We start from the raw sequence: 25,729 nt of genomic DNA, 5'->3' as shown, positions 1-25,729 counted from the left end.
GCGATCCATGCCGGGATTATCGGTGCTCCCGGTGCGATCTATCCCGATGTTATCGATGCTCCCCGGTGCGATCTACGCTGGGGTTATCTGTGTCCCCGGTGCGATTTATCTGCTGTGCCCCCGGTGCGATCCATGCCGGGGTTATCGGTGCCCCCGGTGCGACCCTGCCGGGGTTATCCGTGCTCCCGGTATGATCTATTCCAGTGTTATCGGTGTCCCCGGTGCGACCATGCCGGGGTTATCTGTGCTCCCGGTGCGATTTATCCGCTGTGCTCCCGGTGTGATCTATCCCGATGTTATCGGTGCTCCCGGTGGGTTCTATCTGCTGTGCCCCCGGTGCGACCGTCCTGGTGTTATCCGTGCTCCCGGTGCGATCTATCGTGGTGTTATCGGTGCTCCCGGTGCGATCTGCCATCTATGCCGGGGTTATCGGTGCTCCCGGTGCGATCATCCCGGGGTTATCGGTGCCCCCGGTACGATCCATGCCGCCGTTATCTGCGGTCCCCGGTGCGATCCATCCCGCCGTTATCCGTGCTCCCGGTGCGATCATCCCGGTGCCATCTGTGCTCGGACAGCCGGGCCCCGGGCAGCACCGGGCTCGGCTGCCCTGGGTTTGCGAGGAACACGATAAAGGGTCAAGCACGGCCAGGGAGCCGGGGGCAGGGACATCCCGGAGCAGCCCGGAGCAGGAGCTGCAGGAGCTGCAGGAGCTGCAGGAGCTGCGGGACTGCGGCTGGACGGGCAGGAGGGGAGCGCCGGCATCACGTTCCTCCTGCTCCGGAGAACAGCGGAGCTGCTTTGGCCAGTCTGTGCTCTTAAAAAAAAAAATCCAAACGATTTCCCTTGGAGAATTGATTTGCACAAGTGGGGGAAAAAAGTAGTTTTAGAGAATTTGTCATTTCAGCGTTTCATTTCTCCTGCCTTGCTGACATTATTTGTATTTTTGTTTACGTCTCCTCGTGAGAAGTCATCTGTGACTCTGCAAAGTGTACTGCGGGCTGGCATGATATGACATAATGCAAGAGCTGAGATAGCCCAACACTTCTATTTTAAACTTTATGTTATCCAGGAAATTTCTGAAATATTTGTCTTCATTCCAAGCCAGAATGAAAACAATTTTTGAGACGTCGGAAGTTCCCGTGGAACAAGTAGCGAGAGCTTCCAGCTCTGCCACCGTGCATGGCAGGGCAGGCAGAGGGGAGGCCCCAGCCCTTGGCAGCGGGCACTGGAGAGCAGGGAATGGCTTTGTGTGTCCCAGCACATCCCAGGAGGGATCTCTGGTGGCTTTACAGACCCTCCCTGCTTTGTGGGGCTCCAGCCTAGACAGGGAGAGGCTCGGTGGGGCTGCAGGCAGGAGCCACAGCCCCAAAGCTGAGCTTGGCAAGGCCGAGCTGCTGTGGGATAGGCTGGGCTCTGCAAGGCTGCAGGCAGGAGCCACCGGCCCCAAAGCTGAGCTTGGCAAGGCCGAGCTGCTGTGGGATAGGCTGGGCTCTGCAGGGCTGCAGGCAGGAGCCACCATCCCCAAAGCTGAGCTCGGCAAGGCTGAGCTGCTGTGGGATAGGCTGGGCTCTGCAGAGCTGCAGGAGGCCAGGGTCCACACTCTCCATGTCTGGCTGGAAAGCCCTATCAGGTTCCCAAAATCTCTGCCTTTGCCTCTGTGCTGAGACACTCAACGCTCAGCGCTTTGTTTTGTGTACTCTGGGAGCTGACAATTTGTAAAGACACGCTGCTGGGCTAATCCCCCATCAGCTCCTGGAGCGGGGAGCAGCTGCAGCTGGCAGCTCTCTCCCTTCTCCCACTCCAGCCCGCTGCAGTAGCGAGTGCCTGCAGCCGGGAGCTCGCAGGTTTTGACTTAAACGCAAAACAGAGCCGAGACCACACAGGCACCTTGTGCTCGGCCAGCCGGGCACCGCCAGGTGGCCACGCCGGCCGTGCCAGCCAGCCCTGAGTGCCACAGGGGTCCCAGCCCTGGTGCTGAGCTCAGCCCGGCTCCCCTGAGTGCCACAGGGGTCCCAGCCCTGGTGCTGAGCTCAGCCCGGCTCCCCTGAGTGCCACAGGGGTCCCAGCCCTGGTGCTGAGCTCAGCCCTGCCCTGAGCCCTGGGAATCTCTCAGGGGAGGGAGCTCGCTCTTTCCACAGCCTGGTTTGCTGTTGATGCACTGAGCGAGCTGAGGGGTCAGGGAAGTGATAAAACTGAGATTCTGAAAAAGAATCCTCCTTGTGTGGCCACCATGTCACAGAGGCAAAGGGCCAAGGGTTCCTTGTTGCCCAATGCTCAGAGCTCACCCACAGCCCAGGGGGTTCTGTGTTTGGGGGAGCTGGGTGTCCATCAGACATCCCTGGACATCCCCATCACAAAGAGGCAAAGGGCCATGGTGGTGGGGAAGATGAAACAGGAAAGCCTCATAAATAGGATTGCCTGGCAAAAGATTTTGAGAATATGGAAACTCTAAGCGAGATTGAAATGAAAGCAAGCTTTGAGATCCCTCAGTTCCTGAACAACTGGAAAACAATGGCATGGCCAGCTGAAGGTGATCCCCTTTTGATCAAACAATCCCCTCTGTTTGCAGACAGGCCCAAGGCTCAGAGCAGACCCTGCCAGCTTGGCAGAAGGGGCCCAAAGAGGAGTTTGTAGGGTTTAAAATGTAACCCAGTGTGGTAATGGAATGATTCTTATAGGCTGTATGGAAATGCTGTAGGATTTGTATCTTGGACTAGATTGGTTAGTGAGAATCAGAATATTCAGCACAGAAGAAGATTGATGGTATTGGAATGGGAACCTCGGTCTGTTACCCTCTTACTCTCTTCCCCTCTCATCCTCTCTCTCTCATCCTCTCTCCCCCTCTCTTCTCTCAGTCCTGCTCTGAGCTGTGGCTGGCAGCTCCCAGCAGGGCCCTGCACCCAGGCCCTTTGCAATAAACCCCAAGTTCCAGCCCTGGCTGCAGAGATCTCTGCTCTCCGTCCATCCTGACCATTCCACCCCCGTCACTCCTACACCAAGGGTCCCTTGTTGCCCAATGCACTCACCCACCCACAGCTCAGTGGGGTTCTGTGTTTGGGGGGCCCTGGGAAACTGTGGGAGCTGAGTGTCCATCAGGGAAGGCACCAGGACCATTGCCTGGCATGTGCAAGGCCTCACATCTCAGCAAAACTCATTTTTAAGCCGCCTGGGGTCTGCCAGAGCAAATGAGTTGCAGTTTCAGCAGCCACTTGCTCCTGGTTTAACCCTGGGAAAGCAACTGTGTTACAAATATTTACCTGATGAGGTAAAGCATCAATATCCTTGAAGCTTACATTAAAAAATACTGGACTAGAGCATCTTGTGGGTTTTGCTTTTTTCCCCTGCTGATTTGTTTCACAATATGCCAGAAGCATGGCTTGAGTTAGGGCTTTGGCAGGGGCTTTTATCATGATTGATATAGTGGAGGATAGAAAAGAAATTTGGTTATCAGAGGATGCCAGAACTCAACTTCCTAGCACATACATTCAATAATGCAAAAATTCTCCTTTAAAGGTCTCCTTAGAACAAATCCCAGTCATCACAAAACCCATGGAGATAAATTAAATTACATTTTAATAGTGGAGAATTCATTCCCGGGCCAGGCGCAGCAGTGAAAGTATGTTCTCTCTTAGGCAAAAGCAGCCTCATCTCCCACCAAAATTCTGAATGTTACCAGATGAAAAACTTAATTGGAAATGAAACCCAGGGCAGAGGCACCATGAGAGACTGCCCCACCTCCTGCTCCCCTGCCCCACAGCTGCCCTGGCTCTGTTCTTGCTTGTCCTGCCCTGTTCTGGGATTGCTGTGCCTCCTGAAAAAGCCAGGCTTGACCCATCTCTCCCTCATGCTTTTGTCCTGTAGGTATTTAAACTACATCTCTCCCTCGTGCTGTTGTCCTGTAAATATTTAAAATACATCTCTCCCTTGTGCTGTTGCCTTGTAGATATTTAAAATATGTCTCTCCTTCATGCTGTTGTCCTGTAGGAATTTAAAATACATCTGTCCCTCATGCTGTTGTCCTGTAGATATTTCAAATACATCTCTCCTTCATGGTGTTGTTCATAGATATTTCAAATACATCTCTCCCTCATGCTTTCGTCCTGTAGATATTAAAAATACATCTCTCCTTCATGCTGTTGTCCTGTAAACATTTAAAATCCCTGCAGATGCAGGCAGGGGTGTCTGAAGTGTGTTCTGTGTGCCCTTGGTGCCTGCTGTGGGGTTGTTGGGTGGGGATGATGGGCAGTGAGGAGGGCTGGTGGCACAGGGTGATTGGGGTGAGGGGATTCAGGGGCTGCTGGGGGGGAAATGGATTTGTGGAAAGTTCTTTGGGTCTGGCAGAAGGCCCACACAGCATCTGTGTGCAAACTCTGGGATGAGAAAAGGGCATTGTCTGACACTGCTGTGGGGTGCAGGCTGGGCCAGCCTCACCTCCAGGTCCCCATAATGAACTCATCCAAAAACTGGAGGGGCCAAAAGGCAGAAAGAGACAGGGCAGAGCTGCCATGGTTGTGCCATGGTCCCTCCCACCAAGGGAGCCTTTCCCTCCTCATCCTCTGGGAGCCTGAGCCTGGCTCCCTGCCCAGCCTCCTCCACCCCAGCCTCAGCCTGCAGTGCCTTTCCCTCCTCATCCTCCCCATCCTGGCCTCCCCTTGCCCAGCTGTGGCTCTCAGCAGCAGCCTGGGGTGAGGATGGGGACAATCCCTGATGGAGAGGACAGGGATGAGGATGGGGACAATCCCTGGTGGAGAGGACAGGGATGAGGATGGGGACAATCCCCATGGAGAGGACAGGGATGAGGATGGGGACAACCCCCACGGACAGGACAGGGATGAGGATGGGGACAATCCCCATGGAGAGGACAGGGATGAGGATGGGGACAATCCCCATGGAGAGGACAGGGATGAAGATGGGGACAATCCCCATGGACAGGACAGGGATGAGGATGGGGACAATCCCTGATGGAGGGGACAGGGATGAGGATGGGGACAATCCCCATGGACAGGACAGAGATGAGGATGGGGACAATCCCCATCCTGGCCTCCCCTCTGGGAGCCTGAGCCTTGCTCCCTGCTCAGCCTCCTCCACCCCAGCCTCATCCTGCAGTGCCTCTCTCTCCTCCACGCCTGTACAATGACCAAAACCCCCAGGCAGAATTAGCTCCTTGCTCAGTGCTGCATCCAATTAATGAAATGGTTTAGGACACAACATGTGGACATTTCCCATCCACACCAGCAAAGCCCTTGGCTCTGCTGGAGAGTTCTGCAGCACTGCTGCATGGCAGAAGGTGGCTGGGCATGGCAGATGTGCATCCCTGGGAGAGTGCCAAGCTGTAATTAGAGTAATTACATGTAATTAATACGTTCTGGAAGTGGCTCAGGATAGAGCAGAGCAAGCACATCACTAACTGCCTTTGCTGCACAGGGTTCCAGGTGTTTGCTGCTGACCTGCCCAGCTGCTCTCAGCACAGTGATGCTCCTGGGCCAGCCTGGAGGGCTCCCTGCCCAGGGGACACATGTCCACTGCTGGTGAGGACACACAGACAGGCACTTCCCACCCATTGCTGGTGTGTCAGGACAGCCCAGGGCACCAACACCTATTCTGTGGGTGAGCAGCAACCTCCAGCTCATGCCTGGGGCATTCCCAAACTGCCCCAGCATCCCAAAATCACACCAGGGTCCCAAAACTGCCTCAGGTCCCTTCTGCTGCATGCTGGGCCAGCAGGGAGCTCTGTGCCAGTGCCAGTGCCAGCCCAGGATGAGGATGAGGATGCAGGAGCTCTGTGCCAGTGCCAGCCCAGGCTGTGTTGGGGTCTCAGCTCCTCAGAGTGACCCCAAGATATTTTAAGAAGTCTCTTTTCTCAGCCTGGTGGTCAAAGAAGGAGTCAGAGCTCTTCAGTTCTCGGTCTCAAGGTTGTTTATTGTTTCTTATCTATAAAATTCTTTCTCCTGTCCAGCTGTGGTCCACTCAGCAGGACAGACAGAGGCACTCTGGTGTTATCTCTTTATACTAAAAACTACGTGTACAATATTTACAATAACTTCCCAATACCTATCACCTATGTTAGACAGTGAGCTTCTACTCTAAACCAATCTAAAAGTGCCACCATCACAGCAGAAGATGGAGGCCAAGAAGAAGAATGAGAAAGGCTGGGCATGCCCAGATTCCTCCATCTTGCCCCCTGAACCCCCATTCTAAAAACCTCAAAAATCTATTTTTCACCCTGTGATAAATTCATTATCATTCTACTTGAACTATTGTGGCTTGCAGATCCTCATCTAAGGTTGGTAATTTGCTCCATGGGCCATATTCAAACCCACAGGGGCATTCTGGGCTCTGTGCCAGGGTCTCTGAGCCCCTGGCAGGGTCTGGGATGCTCAGGACAGCCAGAGGGATGTGCTGGGTACTGACAAGGACCCAGGGCTCTGCCCTGGCTGTGCAGGTGACCCACAGGACTCCCCAGGTTGTCCCCACACGGTGATGGGAGCCCCCAGCAATCCCAGGCTTCCTGCATGCCCTGCCCGTGGGGTTTTGTCCCTCATGATGTGCCACATCTGGGACTCCCCACTCGGAGATGGCAGTGCTATTTCCATGTTGAACTGTAACTTTTCTACCCCCAGCCGTTCCAGGGCTTACAACTATTGTGTGGGGTTTTTAATGTTGCAAGAATTTATATTGGGAAAAAAAAGTGATTTTTTTTTTTTTTCTTTTGGTGCTTTTTTTTTTCTCTCCATGCCTTGTGAAATGTCATCCAGCAGGAATGTTCCCAAGAGCTGATGATGTCTGAGGGAAGGATGGGCTTGAGCAGGGGCCGCACGCCCGGCTCCCAGGCCTGTCCCAGTCTCCCAGGAGTGGCTCCCAGGGCTGTGGCTCCCTTGGGTGCCCCATTTGTGCTCCTCAAGCTCCGTCCCTGCTCCTCGGGGACCTGGCAGAGGCAGCAGGGAGGGAGCAGCTGCCTGCAGAGGGATAAGCTGCTCACAGAGCCACTCCTGCTGCAGAGCCTCTTGGTTTCATGCCCTCCTGGCTGTGCCAGTGGCCTCTTCCCCTTCCAGCTCTGCATGGAGTTTACAAGAAATGCTGCAAGTCCCGGCCCTGTGCTGTGTCATCATCATCCAAACTCCTCTTTAACAGTACCCCAAAGTGATTTATTTTTCCCAAACATCAAAGCCCCCTGAGCAATGCTGGGAGAGGCAGGGCTTGCCCCCAAGCCCTCTGCCCTGCCTGGGGGGCTGGACACCCTCCCTGGGACAGAGATGGCTCCAGGTGGGGCCAGGGGAGGCACAGCAGGGACAGGATGAGAGTGCAGATCCTCCCCTGCAAATACCAGCGAGGTGGGCGTGGAGTGCCCTGCTGTGAGGGTGCTGAGGCCTTTTCCAGGCTCAGCATCACTTTCAGGAGCAGGTACCAAAGTCTTGGGTTGCTGTTTGTTGATTGCTGCCCTGAGATGTGCAGGATGTCTCTGCTTCAGCCTGTGTGGCTGAAGAACAAGTCTGGACTCTTCACTTTTCGCTCTTGAGGTTGTTTATTAATTCTTATCTATAAAATTTTCTTTCTGCCCAGCCGAGATCTGCTCAGCAGGGCAGCCACAGGCACTCTGACCACCCTAAGGGTGGTGTTGTCCTTTTATACTACAAACCACATATAACATATTTACACTTAATTCCCAATACCCATCACCTGTGTTAGACAGTGCACTTCTACTCTAAACCAGTCCCAAAGTGCCAACATCACTGCAGAAAATGGAGACCAAGAAGAAGAAGGAGAAAGGCTGGACACACCCAGGTCCCTCCATCTTGTCCCCATAACCCCCACACCAAAAATCCTAAAATCTACATTTTCACCCTGTGATCATTTTGTTATTACACCATTCAAACCTGTGTGACTTTCAGGTCCTCATACAAAGCTGGTAACTTGCTCCAGGGGTCACAATCAAATCCCCAGGTGCTCTGGGCTGTGTGCCAGGGTCTCTGAGCCCGCTGGGGGGGTCCTTGGCCACTCTGGACACCCAGAGGGATGCACTGAGTTCTGACACCACAGGAAAAAGAATAATAATGAGAAGGAAATAGCGAGGAGATGTGAGTCTGCATCTCCCTCTCTTCTGCCAGGATTCAGAGCCAGGCACAGCCTCTGCAGAGGGAATTTCACAGAAACTGCAGCAGCTCCTGCCTCTGCTGTTGGGATCTTTAGCCGGTCAGAGTGACTCTGAGAAAAGTTTGAAAGTCTCTTTTCTCAGCTTGGCGTTTGAAGAAGGAGTTAGGGCTATTTATTTTTTGGTTTTAAGGTTGTTTATTTTATCTTATCTATAAAAAATTTTCTTTTGCCTTGCTGAGGTCAGTTCAGCAAGACAGTTTAAGGCATTTTTCACCATAGAAGATTTCTATCTACATCACATTTGGAATGACATTGATTTGCACTGGTTTCATCTTTTTTCTGGATCTTGGGCAAAAGCCTGGTGCTTTCTCACTTTACACTGATTTTGGACAGCTTCTTTACAAGTCTATCTTTTGCATCTGAAGCCTGCTCATCAGGGAAATGCTGTTTCTGTCACTTTTGTGGGACCAGGCTGTTGAGGAGCTCGGTGAATGGCCTCACACCACATCTCCAAACCCAGAGCGGGGCTGTCCCTGCCCGCAGTCCCCCCGCGCTGCTCTGCCCCAAGGAATCCCTGACATCCGTCCTGCTGGGGTCTGGAACAACACTGGGATTAAATTAGCTCCCCTGAGCTGCAGAGAGGTCAGTGGGCAAGGCCCCTGCTTAATCCAGCAGGCCAGAGGGAACAGAAGCCTCCCTGCGCTGGGAAAGGAAAACAAGGGGGTCTGTTTGCAATCCCTGCAGCTAATTCAAACAGCATTCCTCAACCAACAGGGGAAAGGGAGCAAATGGGAAAGGAGCATTTCCCAACATGCTCACAGTGCTGCTCCTTGGGCAGAGGGGAATGCCCAGACTGCAGGGATGGGGAGCCAGGAGATGTGGCAGGGCCTGGAGAGGGGTCTGAACAGCGAGGTGGGCACAAAGGAGATACCCAGGGGCACATAGGGGCTGCTCTGGGCACACAGGAGATACCCTGGGGCACAAAGGAGATACCCTGGGGACACAGGAGATACCCTGGGCACACAGGAGATACCCTGGGGACACAGGAGATACCTTGGGGCACAAAGGAGATACCCTGGGCACACAGGAGATACCCTGGGGCACACAGGAGCTGGGCCAGCCTCACCTCCAGGTCCCCATAATGAACTCATCCAAAAACTGGAAGGGGGAAAAGGCAGAAAGAGACAGGGCAGAGCTGCCATGGTTGTGCCATGGTCCCTCCCACCAAGGGAGCCTTTCCCTCCTCATCCTCTGGGAGCCTGAGCCTGGCTCCCTGCCCTGCCTCCTCCACCCCAGCCTCAGCCTGCAGTGCCTTTCCCTCCTCATCCTCCCCATCCTGGCCTCCCCTTGCCCAGCTGTGGCTCTCAGCAGCAGCCTGGGGTGAGGATGGGGACAATCCCTGATGGAGAGGACAGGGATGAGGATGGGGACAATCCCTGATGGAGAGGACAGGGATGAGGATGGGCACAATCCCCATGCCCTCAGAGAACTCTCAGAGACACTCAGAGAACCCTCAGAGAGCCCTTCAGAACTCTCAGAGAACCCTTCAGAACCCTCAGAACCCTTCAGAGAACCCTCAGAGACCCTCAGAGAACTCTCAGAGAACCCTCAGAGACCCTCAGAGAACCCTCAGAACCCTCAAAACCCTCAGAGAACCCTCAAAACCCTCAGAGAACCCTTCAGAACCCTCAGAACCCTCAGAACCCTCAGAGAACCCTTCAGAACCCTCAGAACCCTCAGAACCCTCAGAGAACCCTCAGAGACCCTCAGAACCCTCAGAGAACCCTCAGAGAACCCTCAGAGAGCCCTTCAAAACTCTCAGAGAACCCTCAGAGACCCTCAGAGACCCTCAGAGACCCTCAGAGAACCCTCAGAGAACCCTCAGAACCGTCAGAACCATCAGAGAACCCTCAGAACCCTCAGAGAACCCTCAGAGACCCTCAGAGCAGCAGCCAGAAATGACCTGGTGTCCAGTCTGGCAGTGTCACAGACACTTTCAGGATGCACTCACTTTCCTTCTGCTTTCCCTGTGAGTGCCTTTTCTGCTTTTTGCTTGTGCTGAGATATTCTCAGAGGCTGCTGAGGCACCGGGGATGAGTGAGGCCCCTTCTGTGCCAGCTGGGAGTTTGTGGGCACTGCTGGGTGTGGAAGATGCTGTGGTGCAGAGCTGGGGACAGGCACAGCCCCTCAGCTGCACCAGGGGAGGGACAGGGATCCCGGGGGTCCCTGGGCAGGCTCAGCCTTCCATGGAGACTCCTGCGAGAGAGGCAGAGGGTTTTGCAAAGCAGGAGCTGTAGAGGGATGAAATTGGGCCAAAATAGTGCAGGTTTTTAATGTAGAGTGTCAGGAACCAGGAGGTCCCTCTGTCTGTCCTGGATTGCCCAAACCCCTGCCAGGGGGCTCAGAGACCCAAAAATGCCCCTGTGGGTTTGATTATGACCCATGGAGCAAATTACCAACCTTAGATGAAGATCTGCAAGCCATGACAAATTAAGTAGAATGAAAGTGAATTTATCACGGGGTGAAAAATAGATTTTGGGGTTTTCAGAATGGGGCTTCAGGGGGCAAGATGGAGGAATCTGGGCATGTCCAGCCTCTCTCCTTCTTCTTCTTCTTGGCCTCCATCTTCTGCTGTGATGGTGGCACTTTTAGATTGATTTAGAGTAGAAGCTCACTGTCTAACATAGGTGATAGGTATTGGAAAATTATTGTAAATAAAGTACAGGTAGTTCATAGTATAAAAAACTAACACCACCCCAAGGGCTGGAAACAATTACCAGCCTTGTGTGAGGAGTTACAAGCCACAAGAGTTTGAATAGAATGATAGTGAATTAATCACTATGACAGGGTGAAAAATAGATTTTTAGGGTTTTCAGAATGGGGGTTCAGGGGGCAAGATGGAGGGAACTGGGTGTGTCCAGCCTTTCTTCTTCTTCTTCTTCTTGGCCTCCATCTTCTGCTGTGATGGTGGCATTTTTAGATTGGTTTAAGGTAGAAGTTCACTGTCTAACATAGGTGATAGGTATTGGGAAGTTATTGTAAATATTGTGCAGGTAGTTTTTAGTATAAAAAGATAACACCAGTGTGCCTCTGTCTGACCTGCTGAACGGACCACAGCTGGACAGGAGAAAGAATTTTATAGCTAAGAAACAATAAACAACCTTGAGACCGAGAACTGAAGAGCTCTGACTCCTTCTTCAAGCGCCGGGCTGGGAAAAAGAGACTTTTAAAATATCTTGGGGTCACTGTGAGCAGCAGAGACCCCAAGAGTAGAGGAGGAGCAAGTCCTTTAAGGTGGGCTAGGGGATGTGGGGCAATTGGCACTCCCTGTGCAGAAGCAGAGTGGGGTCGTCCCCTCAGAGCCACTGTCCCAGCCAGAGGAGCCCAGGGAACCCCCTGTGGGTGTGAAGGAACCCTCTGCTTTCCATCTGGAGCATCCTGGCCTCTTCTCCTGCCAAAACAGGGAACTTCATGTCCTTTTGTACTGGAGAGAAACAACCTGTTTGGGATTAATTTAGGATCAGCCTCAAGAGCCATTAGCTAAAGCAAACCAAAGCTGCAAATGAGCTCCTGTCAGAGGGGGAGGAAATGCAGGACTTGGTGCTGGGTTTATTGAGCAGGTTTTAGTGTGTGCTTGACACTGAAATTGCAGATGTGTCTGCAATGACACCCGTGGCAGCAGGGAGCTGTGAGTGTGTCCCTTTGCCTCCAGCCAGCCCCACTGCTCTGTTGGTTGGTCACTGCTGGGCTCTAGCCCTGCTGCTGCATCTGGAGCTCTTTGTTTTATTTTTATATTATAAAATTTGGGTTTATTTCTCACTTGGAAACTTGACCTACAGCTGTCAGCTGAGGCTGCACCACTCCAGTATCAGAGAAGAGGTTTGCCTGCTCAATGTGCATGAAATACACATTGGGTTCATCAGATTTTTTACTCATCATACAGATTTTGGGTTCTGTACTCATCATAAAGATTTTGGATTCATCAGATTTTTTTTTAATACAAAATACAGATTTTGGGTTCATCCGATTTTTTACTCATCATGCAGATTTTGGGTTCTGTACTCATCATGCAGATTTTGGGTTCTGTACTCATCATACAGATTTTGGGTTCATCAGATTTTTTACTCATCATGCAGATTTTGGGTTCTGTACTCATCATACAGATTTTGGGTTCATCAGATTTTTTTTTTTATACAAAACACAGATTTTGGGTTCATCAGATTTTTTACTCATCCAGTCAATGGAGCGATGTTGTCCCTGACAATGTTTGATGGCACTTGAGAGTTTCCTAGAATAGAAAGTTTTAAAAAAAAACTGTTCCCCTGCCCAGAGCAGTCTCTGCCGTGTGTTCACCCTGCTGGAGGAGGCGCGGGGAGCTGAGAGCACAGGGAGCAGAGCTCCCAGGCTGCTCAGGGGTGCTGCAGGGCAGGTGTGCCAGGCAGTCCCACCACAGCCATGCTGCTCCCCTGAGCAGGAGTGTTTCCTCCTGCTGCACAGCCAGCAGTGGAAAAACAACCAGGCTCTGAGCTCTTTGCCTTCATGCCTTCCCCCCTCCGGAGGATAATAAGCTGCTTTTAATATCTGACATGTTTATTAACAGATGCAGTTGTGACAGCTGATGACTTCATGTGCCACTTACCACTGAAATGTTAGTAATAACTCGGAATTAGCTGTCATAAATTAAAAAAAAAAAAAAAGACTACAAAGACAACTGGATGGTGTGTCACTCTGCAGTAATTTACTGAGACCCTGCTGGCTCTGGATGCGAGGCTGGAAGGTCCTTTGTGGAGCTCCAGTCCGGGTTTTGCAACAGCCACACAATATTTTGGCTGGATATTGTCTTAGGAGGTGGTACCAGTGGGGTGGAATTCCCTCATGCAGGAGTTTGCACTGGATGCCTTTACAAAGCTGCATACTCTGGTAATAATAACAATAATAATAATAACAGCAACAATAATAATAAAAAAGCCCCCTAGAAGGTGGATGGGGACGGAGTCTGCGGATTGAGAGCAGGATTTATGGACGTGCAAATTGCTCTGAGGTGATCACGAACTTTCTGCTTTGCAGCGTGGGCTGATGGAGTAGGAGCCAGCCCGAGCTGCGATCCCGCACATCGCAGGAGGGTTCGTTCCTCTGTGCCAAACCCGGGACCCCCTCAGGAACCTGCCTCAAAAAACGAGCCACCAAAACCTCCAAACGCAGGACCAGGCTTCTCCATGAACTCGCCATGAATCTATTTTTCGTTTTTTTTGACAGAAACGTGCGCGTAACTTTCTCTGGAGGAACTGAGGAATTTTGTAGTTGTTCTTGTAGCGTTTTAAACCCGAGAACCCAGTAGAGTCTTTTCTGCAGGGATGAGGGAGTGACAAGTTGAAGGTAAGGGCTTCAAGCATGCATGTTTGTGTGGATGGAGCTTTTTGCAAGGCGGGCTGCTAATGAAGAACCCGAGAGCCGTGTCAGCATCTGCCCGCGGGCTTGCCTTGTGCAACGTGGATAATGAGCGCAGACAATGAGAGCTGAGCGGGATCACAGCACCATCTGTGGGATCCCCTTCTTCCCTCCCTCTCTCCCTCCCTCCCTTCCTTCCCCCGAGCTGCTGGGGCTTGCAGGGGAGCTGGGCTGATCTCTGTGTGTGCCCTGGCACCGTGTTAGCATCTGGGCTGGGACAGAGGGACAGAGGGACAGAGGGACAGAGGGACAGAGCTGGGCTGATCTCTGTGTGTGCCCTGGCACCGTGTTACCACCCTGGGCAGGGACAGAGGGACAGAGGGACAGAGCTGGGCTGATCTCTGTGTGTGCCCTGGCACCGTGTTAGCAACTGGGCTGGGGACACAGGGACAGAGGGACAGAGCTGGGCTGCTCTGTGTGCGCCCTGGCTGCTCTCTGTGTGTCCCTTGGCACCGTGTTACCATCCTGGGCAGGGGAGAGAGGGACAGAGGGACAGAGCTGGGCTGCTCTGTGTGCGCCCTGGCTGCTCTCTGTGTGTCCCTTGGCACCGTGTTACCATCCTGGGCAGGGGAGAGAGGGACAGAGGGACAGAGCTGGGCTGCTCTCTGTGTGCCCTGGCTGCTCTCTGTGTGTCCCCTGGCACCGTGTTACCACCTCGGGCTGGGTACACAGGGACACAGGGACAGAGCTGGGCTGCTCTCTGTGTGCGCCCTGGCTGCTCTCTGTGTGCCCTGGCTGCTCTCTCTGTGTGCCCTGCACCGTGTTACCATCCTGGGCAGGGGAGAGAGGGACAGAGGGACAGAGCTGGGCTGCTCTGTGTGTGCCCTGGCTGCTCTCTCTGTGTGCCCTGCACCGTGTTACCATCCCGGGCTGGGTACACAGGGACACAGGGACAGAGCTGGGCTGATCTCTGTGTGTGCCCTGGCTGCTCTCTGTGTGCCCTGGCACCGTGTTACCATCCTGGGCAGGGGAGAGAGGGACAGAGGGACAGAGCTGGGCTGATCTCTGTGTGCGCCCTGGCTGCTCTCTGTGTGTCCCCTGGCACCGTGTTACCACCCTGGGCAGGGACAGAGCTGGGGTGTGGATCAGCTGGCTGGAGCTCCTGGCTGGTTCTGGGCCAGCTGTGGGCTCCAGCTGTGCCCTCTGCCCTCCCCCTGGTGCCAGGCACGGGGGCAATGGGAGGATGAGCAGGTAATTTGCTGCTGGCTCAGTCCTGCTGTGGCTGCACCTAAGGCAAGGCTGCTGCCAGGCACCCATGGAGAGCATGGGGTAAGTGCAGCTCTGTGCAGCTGGAGTGGGGGATCCGTGGGGAGATAATTAATAATTATAATAATTAATAATGGGGACGATGGCAGTAATTAGAGTGGTGTGAGCAGCTGGTGCTGGGTGCAGTGAGGGCTCCTGCAGCCCAGCTGGGACACAGCTCCCCAAGGGTCAAGGTGGCTTCAGCCTCGGTGCTGATGGAGCCAGATGCTGTGAGATGTGGCTGGGGGGGTCACTGGGCTTGGAGTATTTTATAGTCTCAGGCATGTGTGGTCCCCTGAATGGCCCTGGGTACCCAGCAAGGGCGTTCAGGTGGTGTGGTTTGGGTTTAACGAGGCACTTTACAGTGAAAGGCATTAAAATAGGGTAATACAGGCAATAATCCAGGCAGACAAAGTGGATGGCACGACTCTGGAAACATAAATGATCTTCTTCTGAGGTCCCTTGTCACTCTGAAGTCTGCCAAAACCCCCCAGCTTTCATTTGCCTTTCTTTTTCTAGTTTTTCTAGTCTTTCTTTTCTAGTCCATGTGTGCACGCGTGGAGCCCCCACCCTGCTGCACGGGGGTCAGAAGGTACCCACACACACAAATCTGTCACCTGGAGGTCTGTGAGCTTGGGGCAGCGCTTAGAATGCCGGGGTGGCCAGATCTGTGCTGAGATCTGCCAGGGACTGAACGCAGTGAAGCCTCTTTTTGGAGGGTTCTCCATTCCCAGCGACTTTGTCTGAGCTCTGTTGGTGACCCCAGAGTGGGTGAACCCCTGCCTCCATCCCTCACCCCGCCGTGGGGCCAGGGCTGTGCAGGCTGGGTGGGAGGATGGCAGCAATGCCAGGGCTGCGGCACGCCTGGAAACCACCCTGGAATAAAGGATCAGCTCCCCCGGCCCTGCGCGGCCGCTGCCAGAGCAGCAGCACCACCCTGAGGGACGCGGCAGGGAGGAGCCGGGAGCGGGGACACGCTCGGGAATGCGGGGCAGGGATGCCCTGAGCATGACCAGAAGCTCTGCAGATGCAGGGATGCCCTGAGCACGGCCAAGAGCTCGGGAAATGCAGGGCAGGGATGCCAAAAGCTGTGGAAATGCAGGGCAGGGATGCCCTGAGCACGGCCAAGAGCTCTGGAATGCAGGGCAGGGATGCTCGGAGCACAGCCAAAAGCTGTGGAGATGCAGGGCAGGGATGCCCTTGGCACAGCCAAAAGCTCTGCAGATGCAGGGATACCTTGAGCATGGCCAAAAGCTCTGGAAATGCAGGACAATGATGCTCTGAGTGCAGCCAAAAACTCTGCAGATGCCCTGAGCATGGCCAAAATCTCTGCAGATGCAGGGCAGTGATGCCAAAAGCTCTGCAGACACAGGGCAGGGATACCCTGAGCACTGCCAAGCCCAGCTGGCTGTGCCACCCTGTGCAGGTTTGCTGCTCCCAAATCTGCAGTCAGACCCCAAACACAGAGCTGTGCCTGCTGTACCCTACAGACACAGATTTGCTGGACCCAAATCTGCAGTCAGACCCCAAACACAGAGCTGTGCCTGCTGTACCCTACAGACACAGATTTGCTGCTCCCAAATCTGCAGTCAGACCCCAAACGCAGAGCTGTGCCTGTTCTACCTTACAGTCACAGGTTTGCTGTTCCTTTTACTGCAGTCAGACCCCAAACACAGAGCTGTGCCTGCCAGGGTGATTCCAGTGCAGCTCCAGCTGCTGCTCTGGTTCTGTGGAGAAGCAGCAGGCACAGATCCTGCAGCCTGCCTGCCTCAGGGCTCTCCTTCTGCAGAGCAGCCTGTGTGCTGGCATGAGGGCCTTGGGAATCCCCCTGTAAAACATTTCCTGATGTTTTACAGGGCTGAAGCTCTCTGCTCCTGGAGGGAGGCCTGTGGCACTGGGGTTGTTTTGGAGCAGCTACTGTGGGGCTCTGAGCTGGAGCTGCAGGGGCTGGAGCAGCTCCCAGTGCCAGGGCAGGGCACGAGCAGCAGCCCCTCCTCAGGGTGTCACAGCACAGGGGATGCACTGCAGGAGCTGCTGGAGGAAGTCAGACCTCAGCAATGCTGTGGAGAGCTCTGCTGCCAGATCGGGCTTTTATTATTTTTATTTTTTTTTTTCAGTGAAGTTTATGGGTTTTTTGTATAATAAAAACTTTTTTGATAGTTTTGTTCATCATTTGTCGCACACACACTGAAGTGTGCAAGGTATTACTACTAATATAATTGCTAAAACACTTAACACATATAGACTTATCTTGCAAAGTTTTTTTAGCTAATATGTAAAGTTCTATTTTTGGAACAAATCATTAGGATGGGTTTTTTTGGTGCAGCTACTGTGGGGCACTTATTGGGCTTTTATTTTTGGGGCTTGGGGCACTTATTGGGGCACTTTGGGGCACTTACTGGGCTTTTATTTTACTGTTGAGCACTTATTGGGCACTTGGGCTTTTATTATTTTTTTTTACAGTGATGTTTATGGGTTTTTTGTATGATAAAAACTTTTTTGATCATTTTGTTCATCATTTGTCTCACACACACTGAAGTATGAAAGGTTTTACTACTAATATAATTATATAATTATATCTATATAATTATAACACATATAGATTTATCCTGCAAAGTTTTTTTAGCTATGATATAAAGTTCTATTTTTGGAACAAATCATTGGGATGGGGTTTTTTGGGGCACGAGCAGCAGCCCCTCCTCAGGGTGTCACAGCACAGGGAATGCAGTGCAGAAGCTGCTGGAGGAAATCAGACCTCAGCAATGCTGTGGAGAGCTCTGCTGCCAGATCGGGCTTTTATTATTTTTATTTTTATTTTTTTTTTCAGCGAAGTTTACGGGTTGGGGATTTTGCAGAACTTGGCGCTGGGATCTGATATCAAATGAGGACCTTCTGGTTCGGAAATGGGACTGAATGCAGCCCTCTTTTATTGCCTCAGGGATTAGGCAGAACAAAGTGGCTCTGCCTGTGCCTGTGCATGTGCAGAGCTGTTTGCCAGAGGCACGTGAGACACCCTGTGGCAGCTGGCATGGCTGAGCCAGGCCTGGTGGGACCTTCCACTGCACAGGGACTCACAGAGCTGCTCCTGGAGCACCAGCCCTGCTGATGGGCTTTCCCTGAGGGACTTTCCCAAAGAGAATGAGGCCCCAAACCTGCTCCTTCAGCCCTTCCCTGCCATGGGGTCACCAGCACAGGGCACAGGGCACAGGCAGAGCAGGCAGCGGGCTCAGGGAGCACCAGGGCACATCCCTGGGTGTGCTGTGGAACAGGGAATAACCAGGGATAACTATGGATAACCAGGGATAACCAGGGATAACCAGGGATAACCAAGGATAACCAGGGATAACCAGGGATAACCAGGGATAACCAGGGATAGCCAGCTGCCATCTCTGGTGTTTGAGGGGCCTGTTGAAAGCCCCACAAAGGCAGGCTGGGGAGGGAGCAGCATGGAGCTGCTGCTGCTACCCACAACCGTCCAGAGCTGGAGTCTGCCCTGGGGCTGGGAGGCTTTGGGGTGGTGTGTGCTGGGTGTTGGAGCCCTCAGGGTGGTGTGTGCTGGGTTTGGAGCCCTCAGGGTGGTGTGTGCTGGGTTTGGAGCCCTCAGGGTGGTGTGTGCTGGGTTTGGAGCCCTCAGGGTGGTGTGTGCTGGGTGTTGGAGGCTGTGGGATGGTGTGTGCTGGGTGTTGGAGCCCTCAGGGTGGTGTGTGCTGGGTTTGGAGCCCTCAGGGTGGTGTGTGCTGGGTTTGGAGCCCTCAGGGTGGTGTGTGCTGGTGCTGGGAGCCCTCAGGGTGGTGTGTGCTGGGGTTGGAGCCCTCAGGGTGGTGTGTCCTGGGTGTTGGGCCCTCAGGGTGGTGTGTGCTGGGTGTTGGAGGCTGTGGGATGGTGTGTGCTGGGTTTTGGAGCCCTCAGGGTGGTGTGTGCTGGGTGTTGGAGCCCTCAGGGTGGTGTGTGCTGGGTGTTGGAGCCCTCGGGATGGTGTGTGCTGGGTGTTGGGCCCTCAGGGTGGTGTGTGCTGGGTGTTGGAGCCCTCAGGGTGGTGTGTCCTGGTGCTGGGAGCCCTCAGGATGGTGTGTGCTGGGTTTGGAGCCCTCAGGGTGGTGTGTGCTGGGTTTGGAGCCCTCAGGGTGGTGTGTGCTGGGTGTTGGAGCCCTCAGGGTGGTGTGTGCTGGGTTTGGAGCCCTCAGGGTGGTGTGTGCTGGGTGTTGGAGCCCTCAGGGTGGTGTGTCCTGGTGCTGGGAGCCCTCAGGATGGTGTGTGCTGGGTTTGGAGCCCTCAGGGTGGTGTGTGCTGGGGTTGGAGCCCTCAGGGTGGTGTGTGCTGGGTGTTGGAGCCCTCAGGGTGGTGTGTGCTGGGTGTTGGAGCCCTCAGGGTGGTGTGTGCTGGGTTTGGAGCCCTCAGGGTGGTGTGTCCTGGGTGTAGGACTGGGAGATGTGGGACCAAACAAACCCTACAAAACCATGACTCCTCCTGCAGGAAGCCCCTCTGTGCATGTTCACACAGAGGAAATTCAAATTCTCCATGCAGCTCCTGGAAACCCAAATTCCCCAGCTCACAGCTGGGCTGTTGGCAGTTCCCAGGGGTTCATTCCTGCTGTAACCAGGTCTGTCCTGCCTCCAGCATCTGGTCCTTCTCTCCAAGGCTCAGTAAACCTTTGGAGAGCCTGTTTACATTTGGGATCCCTAGTAGGTTCAGCAAGAGGCAATATATCAGCAATTTAGTTATTGTGGATTAGGTCTCAAATGTCCTGGGGATATAATGTTGGTCTTTCTCACCTTGTGTGTAGGAGGACTAATGGCAAATTATCTGGATGGTTTACATTTTCTGGTTTGTATTGCAGCTCCCAAGGACCAATTTATCCTGATTGAATTGCAAACAAGGCTTAGTGCCATCTCAGATCCAGGGGCCAGGTCTCTCCATAAATGAACTCAGAACAATTCAGGTTACCCCAAATTCTTCCTGTAGATTGGATAATGGCATAAATCCTGCGAATGTTTAGACTGGAAATTGTTTGTAGCAACCTGAGCTTGACTGATGGCTGCAGTAACAGAAAGAATCATAACTCGTGTCCTGCAGGGAGGGTGGGGAAGGCAGTCCAGCCAGACAGCTCCCCACAGACCCCCAGGTGCTCGTGGGGGGATTGGGGGACCTGTGGCTCATGTGGGACCTGCCAAGACAGCACCTAGAGTGCCTTTCTGTGCTGAGGCAGCAGCTGTGGCCAAGCCCAGGCTCTCTTTGGGCTAGAAAGCAAGGAAACCAGGAGGGAGAAGTGTGTGACGGTGTTCACAGGGGTCTGAGGATGAGGGAAGAGATGAGGATCTGACTCCATGTTTCAGAAGGCTGATTTATTATTTTATGATATATATTATATTAAAGCTATACTAAAAGAATAGAAGAAAGGATTTCATCAGAAGGTTGGCTAAGAATTGAAAAAGAAAGAATGATAACAAAGGCTTGTGGCTCGGACTCTCTGTCTGAGCCAGCTGGGCTGTGATTGGCCATTAATTAGAAACAACCACATGAGCCCAATCCCAGATGCACCTGTTGCATTCCACAGCAGCAGATAACCATTGGTTACATTTTGTTCCTGAGGCCTCTCAGCTTCTCAGGAGGAACAATCCTAAGGAAAGGATTTTCCATAAAAGATGTCTGTGACAGAAGTGTGTGCTCGCTTGGTTTGTGCTGCAGTCTCAAGGTTTCCGTGGCACTTCCTGCCCCTGGCTGCCCTCAGCATTGGGGTCCATGAGTTCCATGCTGTCTCTTGGCACACCAGGGCCGTGTTTGCCCCATCAGGACACCCATCCCTGCTGCTGTCCCCACGCTGGGGGCTGTGCCAGGCTGGCAGTGTTGTGTAAACACGGCGGAATGAAACACTGGGAGCGGCTCCTTGGGGACAGTCCGGGCTGTGCTGCATTGATGCCATCCCCAGGGTGCTGTGGCCGTGCTGGGCATGGGGACTGTCCCACAGCACCTGTCCAGGGGACCCTGCTGCCCTCCAAGAGCGGAGGAGCTGTGTGGATCCCCCTGTGCTCAGCTCCCTGAACGCTCCACCAGCCCAGCTGGAGCACTTGACAGTGTTTATAAAGCAGCTTGCAGCAAACAGGCTTGGAAGTGCAGAACAAGTCGGTGTTTACACAAGTGACTAATTATTTATTTGAAAATCCTGCAGAGGAGCCGTGGGCTGTAATGACAAGCACATGGAGAGTGCTGGGCTCCTGCCCCAGCAGGGACACAGGAGACACAGGGAAAGGTTCAGAGCCACCAGGACTGGGGACAGGGAAAGGTTCAGAGCCACCAGGACAGGGGGACAGGGAAAAGTTCAGAGCCACCACGGTGGGGGACAGTGAAAGGTTCAGAGCCACCAGGACAGGGGGACAGTGAAAGGTTCAGAGCCAGCAGGGTCGGGGGACAGTGGTGATGGCACAGGTGAGTGCCAGGAGTGTTTGTGCCATGGGCTGCCAACAAGGCTCAGCAATACCTGGATCACACAGTGAAAAGTTCAGAGCCACCAGGACAGGGGGACAGGGGAAGGTTCAGAGCCACCAGGACAGGGGGACAGGGGAAGGTTCAGAGCCACCAGGACAGGGGGATACAGGTGAGCCAGGCACATTGAGTATTTGTGCCCTGGGCTGCCACAAGGCTCAGCAATTCCCAGGTCACAGCAGCCCAGTGCTGCTGGGGCTGCCCCCTCCCTCCCGGTGCTCTGCTGTGTGGCCATTCCCCCTCCGGTGGGCTGGGGCAGGGGGTGTTGTGCCAGTGGCCCTTCAGCAGGTCCCCCAGGCAGGGTGGGGCAGGGAGGGGACAGCCCCGTGGGGACCATCCCAGGCAGGGTCCAGGCTCACTCCCAGCTCTGTCGCCAGCAGTTGTTTGGGGCATCGGTGATTGCGCAGTTATTAGAAAGGGATTAGAACAATTTTCTGTTTCATTTGACTTCACAGAGCAGATGTTGTCGCCTCCATTCCAGCACAATGTCTGCTGTTGGCAGGGCTTGGCTCTGCCAGCTGCAGAGAGGAGTGGGGCTGGCTTGGCAGGGCCAGAGCTCTTGGTGCAGGGTGGAACTTGCCCTTCCTTACACAGGGCACAGGGAAAAACACTTGAAAAGTACAGGGGAAATGCCAGGAGCCAGCTAAGCAAGGGTTTGGGCACTCTCAGGAAAGGCTGTGGAGTCCTGGCTGGCAGCTGGGCTTCCCTTCTCTCTCCCCAAGTTCATGCAGAGCTGTTGGTTTGGTGCCAGCCTGTGCTGCTGGTGCTGCCATCTCACCGCTCTGTCCTGCCAGACACACTGGGCTGCTCTGTGCCATGGCTTGGTGAGGGCAGTGCGGGCTCTCTGCCCCATGTTGGGTTCTCTGCCCCACACTGGGCTTGCTGCCCCACACCAGGCTCTCTCTGCCCCACACCAGACTGTCCCTGCCCCACCCCGGGCTCTCTGCCCCACACCAGGCCCTCTCTGCCCCACACCAGGCTCACTGCTCCATGCAAGGCTCTCTGTGCCAGGCTCTCTGCCCCACATTGGGCTTGCTGCCCCACACCAGGCTCTCTCTGCCCCACATTGGGCTCTCTGCTCCACGCCAGGCTGCCTCTGTCCCTTGCTGGGCTGTCTCTACCCCTCTCCAGCCTCTCTGCCCCACACCAGGCTCTCTCTGCCCCACACCAGGGTCTCTCTCTCTGCCCCACACCAGGCTCTCTCTCTGCCCCACACCAGGGTCTCTCTCTGCCCCACACCAGGCTCACACCAGGCTCTTTCTCTGCCCCACACCAGGCTCTTTCTCTGCCCCACACCAGGCTCTCTGTGCTGGTGAGCCCAGGGCAGAGCAGCTCCCGCTCTCAGCCCTGTGCAGGCAGCGCTGACCCTGCCCTGTGCCTCGGGGAATGAACGGGAGATGGGAGGTTTGGAAATTCCCTGCGAGCAGAAGAGCAGCAGTTCTGGGCAGAGGATCCCACCCCGTCCCCAGACACACCAGGCTGGCTCTCTGCTGGGCTCGAGCCCCAGAGGTGCCCCCTTGATGGGAAACATCTTGTGTGCCTGGCACCCACAGCAGCCATCTGCCCCTCGGGGAGGGCAGCCCAGGGCTCTGGCTCTGTTTGAAACAAGTTCCAGCCATAACTACTGTTTGCAGCACTGGCAGATGGCAAAGATGCACTGAGCATTCAAACTGGTTATTAGTCTCAAGCTATGTCAGGGAAAGGATAGGTTGGATATTAGGAAAAAGTTTTTCACTGGAAGGATAATAAAGTACTGGGATGCTCTTCCCAGGGAAGTGGTAGAATCACCATCTCTGGGTGTGTTGAAAAAAAGACTGGACATGGCACTTGGTGCTATAGTCTGGGTGAGGTGTTAGGGCATAGGTTGGACTTGGTGATCTTAGAGGTCTCTTCCAACCTCATCATTCTGGGATTCTGTGATTGTGTGACTCTGTGACTCTGTGATTGATTCTGGGATTCTGTGATTCTGGGATTCTGTGATTCTGGGACTCAGTGATTCTGTGATTCTGTGACTCTGTGATCGATTCTGTGATTCTGTGATTGATTGATTCTGGGATTCAATGATTCAGTGATTCTGGGATTCTGTAACAGGGACCCTTGGATGACGCTGGAGCACACTTCTCCCCACACCACTATCTGCCAGCACCCCCAGTACACCCCACATCCCCGTGCTCACCCCCCAGCCATTGTGGGAGTGATGCTGTCTGTCAAATTAACCCATTCTCCTCTTCTTTTGCAGTTCCTGCCAGCATCCCTGGAAACTGTGAGCCCCTAACACCCACAGCTGAGCCCTGGACAGCCCTGGGGCTGAGCTCCTGCCCTGCTGACAGGGATGAAGGCAGAGCCATGTTCCCTGCTACCTGAGCTGGCTGGTGCTGCTGCAGCTTGTGGATATGGTGCCAGCCCTGGCTCTGTGCACAGACTCTCAGCTCTGAGGATTTAGGGGCAGCAGAGCCCCCAGCTGTGGAGCACGCTCCCCCAGCCACCCCAGCACGGAGGGGCTGCAGCTCTGGAGAGTTACTATGCAGCTTGGACTGCTTGTGGTGGTGGTTTTTCTGAGCTCCATGGATCCAACCGGCAGCAGCAAAGTGGTGAAGGGCAAGAGGCAAAGACGAAGTATGTATGAAATGCTTTTCTTCTCTGGTTCCTCTGGTGATGCTGTGCTGGTGTGAGTGTGTTTACAGCATCACAGGGGGCTGGGCAGGGCCTGGGGTGCCCCAAGAGCCTGCAGAGATCCCCAAATCCCACCCCCCATGTGCCCTGACCTGTCCTGGATGTAAGAGCTGAAATGAGAGATGTGGGACCCCAGGCTGCTCTCCAAAATGCAGTTTATTGCATCCAAGAGTTACAGAAGACCAGGGTCATGGGTGGCAGAGCCTGTGCCTACAGCTGTCAGCTCCAGCTGCAGGCAGGCCTGGAGACCCTGAGTTTTGGTTACATTGCATTCTATACTTTTATTTTGGTTACAATGCATTCTATACTTTTCTTTTGGTCACATTGCATTCTAGACTTTTCTTTGCTGAGCATCTCAATACAGTAGAACCAATCTATACCTGAACTTTTATCTATAGCCTATCATAACTACTATAATTACCATATTCATGTTGCTATTCTCCAATCACTAAAAGTCAGTACATTACAGTTTAAGCTAGAAGTTGGTTTTCAGTTTTCTTGCAGTGGAAAATTCTGAGACCTTTTTTTTACTTGCCACTTTGCTGCCTTGTCTGCCTGTGCTCTCTTTCTGCTTGGTAAAAACATCTTCTTGTTTGGGGTGGGTTTATCCTTTGCTCTAAGCCATAAAAACCCCTTCTAACTAACACACCCTTTGCCTCCTTGGTTATCCAGTGAGACTGGCTCAGCAATTCTTTTCTTCTATATCAAAACTTGCTTCCATCTCTATTCCTTCATCAGACTCCACATTTAAAAATCTTTCTGCTAAGCACACATATCTGTGAGACTTTCTTGTCAAACTTTCATCCTTCCCAGCACCCTGAGGTCATGGGGGGGTCAGTTCTGCCTCCAGCCCAGAGGGTCCCTGGAGGGGCTCGTGCAGGGCAGAATTGGCACCAGAGCAGCCAATTGCCCTCCTTTATGTTATGCTCATGTTAGAGCTGTTTTACATTAAAACTGGTTTAAATTAAATTATAGAAAATTGATTTCATATTAAAACTGGGACTGCCGAGCCCTGGGAGAACAAGGAAAACCTGACGTCATGGCTAATGCTGTAAAGGGCAATTTCCAGTGGGAGCCCAGTTTATACCTTTGCCATGGAGACAGAGCTTGGCACCAGAGCCCAGCGCTGCAGGAGGGATGGGGCTGATCCCTGGGGGTCCCAGTCCAGACCAGGGGACCCTGCTGGCAGCTGGGGCCTGAGGAACCCCTGCCTTTGGTGTCTTTTCCCATGGCTGACGCAGCCACAGGCCTGGAAATGGGGCTGGGACAGGCAGGAGGGGCTGCCAGGTCATGGCACAGGGGCAGAGCAGCTTTTGGGTCATGGTGAGGGGACAGAGCAGCTCTTGGGTCATGGCACAGGGACAGAGCAGCTCTTGGGTCATGGTGAGGGGACAGAGCAGCTCTTGGGTCATGGTGAGAGGACAGAGCAGCTCTTGGGTCATGGCACAGGGACAGGGCAGCTCTTGGGTCATGGTGAGGGGACAGAGCAGCTCTTGGGTCATGGTGAGAGGACAGAGCAGCTCTTGGGTCATGGCACAGGGACAGAGCAGCTCTTGGGTCATGGTGAGAGGACAGAGCAACTCTTGGGTCATGGTGAGGGGACAGGGCAGCTCTTGGGTCATGGCAGGGGGACAGAGCAGCTCTTGGGTCATGGCACAGGGACAGAGCAGCTCTTGGGTCATGGCAGGGGGACAGAGCAGCTCTTGGGTCATGGCACAGGGACAGAGCAGCTCTTGGGTCATGGCAGGGGGACAGGGCAGCTCTTGGGTCATGGCACAGGGACAGAGCAGCT

General features: G+C 53.8%; 1 protein-coding gene across 1 annotated transcript in view; it reads left to right on the top strand.

Moving 5' to 3' along the window:
- The window catches only part of RSPO1 (R-spondin 1), a 34,865-nt gene that overhangs the window by 639 nt on the left and 8,497 nt on the right, over positions 1-25,729 (top strand). The window contains 1 exon segment of the mRNA XM_054648399.2: positions 23,504-23,602. Within this exon segment, the coding sequence (XP_054504374.2) occupies positions 23,504-23,602 (99 nt within the window).

This window comes from Agelaius phoeniceus, chromosome 22 (assembly GCF_051311805.1).
Source record: "Agelaius phoeniceus isolate bAgePho1 chromosome 22, bAgePho1.hap1, whole genome shotgun sequence".
Taxonomy (NCBI): Eukaryota; Metazoa; Chordata; class Aves; order Passeriformes; family Icteridae; genus Agelaius; species Agelaius phoeniceus.
This window is presented reverse-complemented; position numbering and strand designations above follow the sequence as displayed.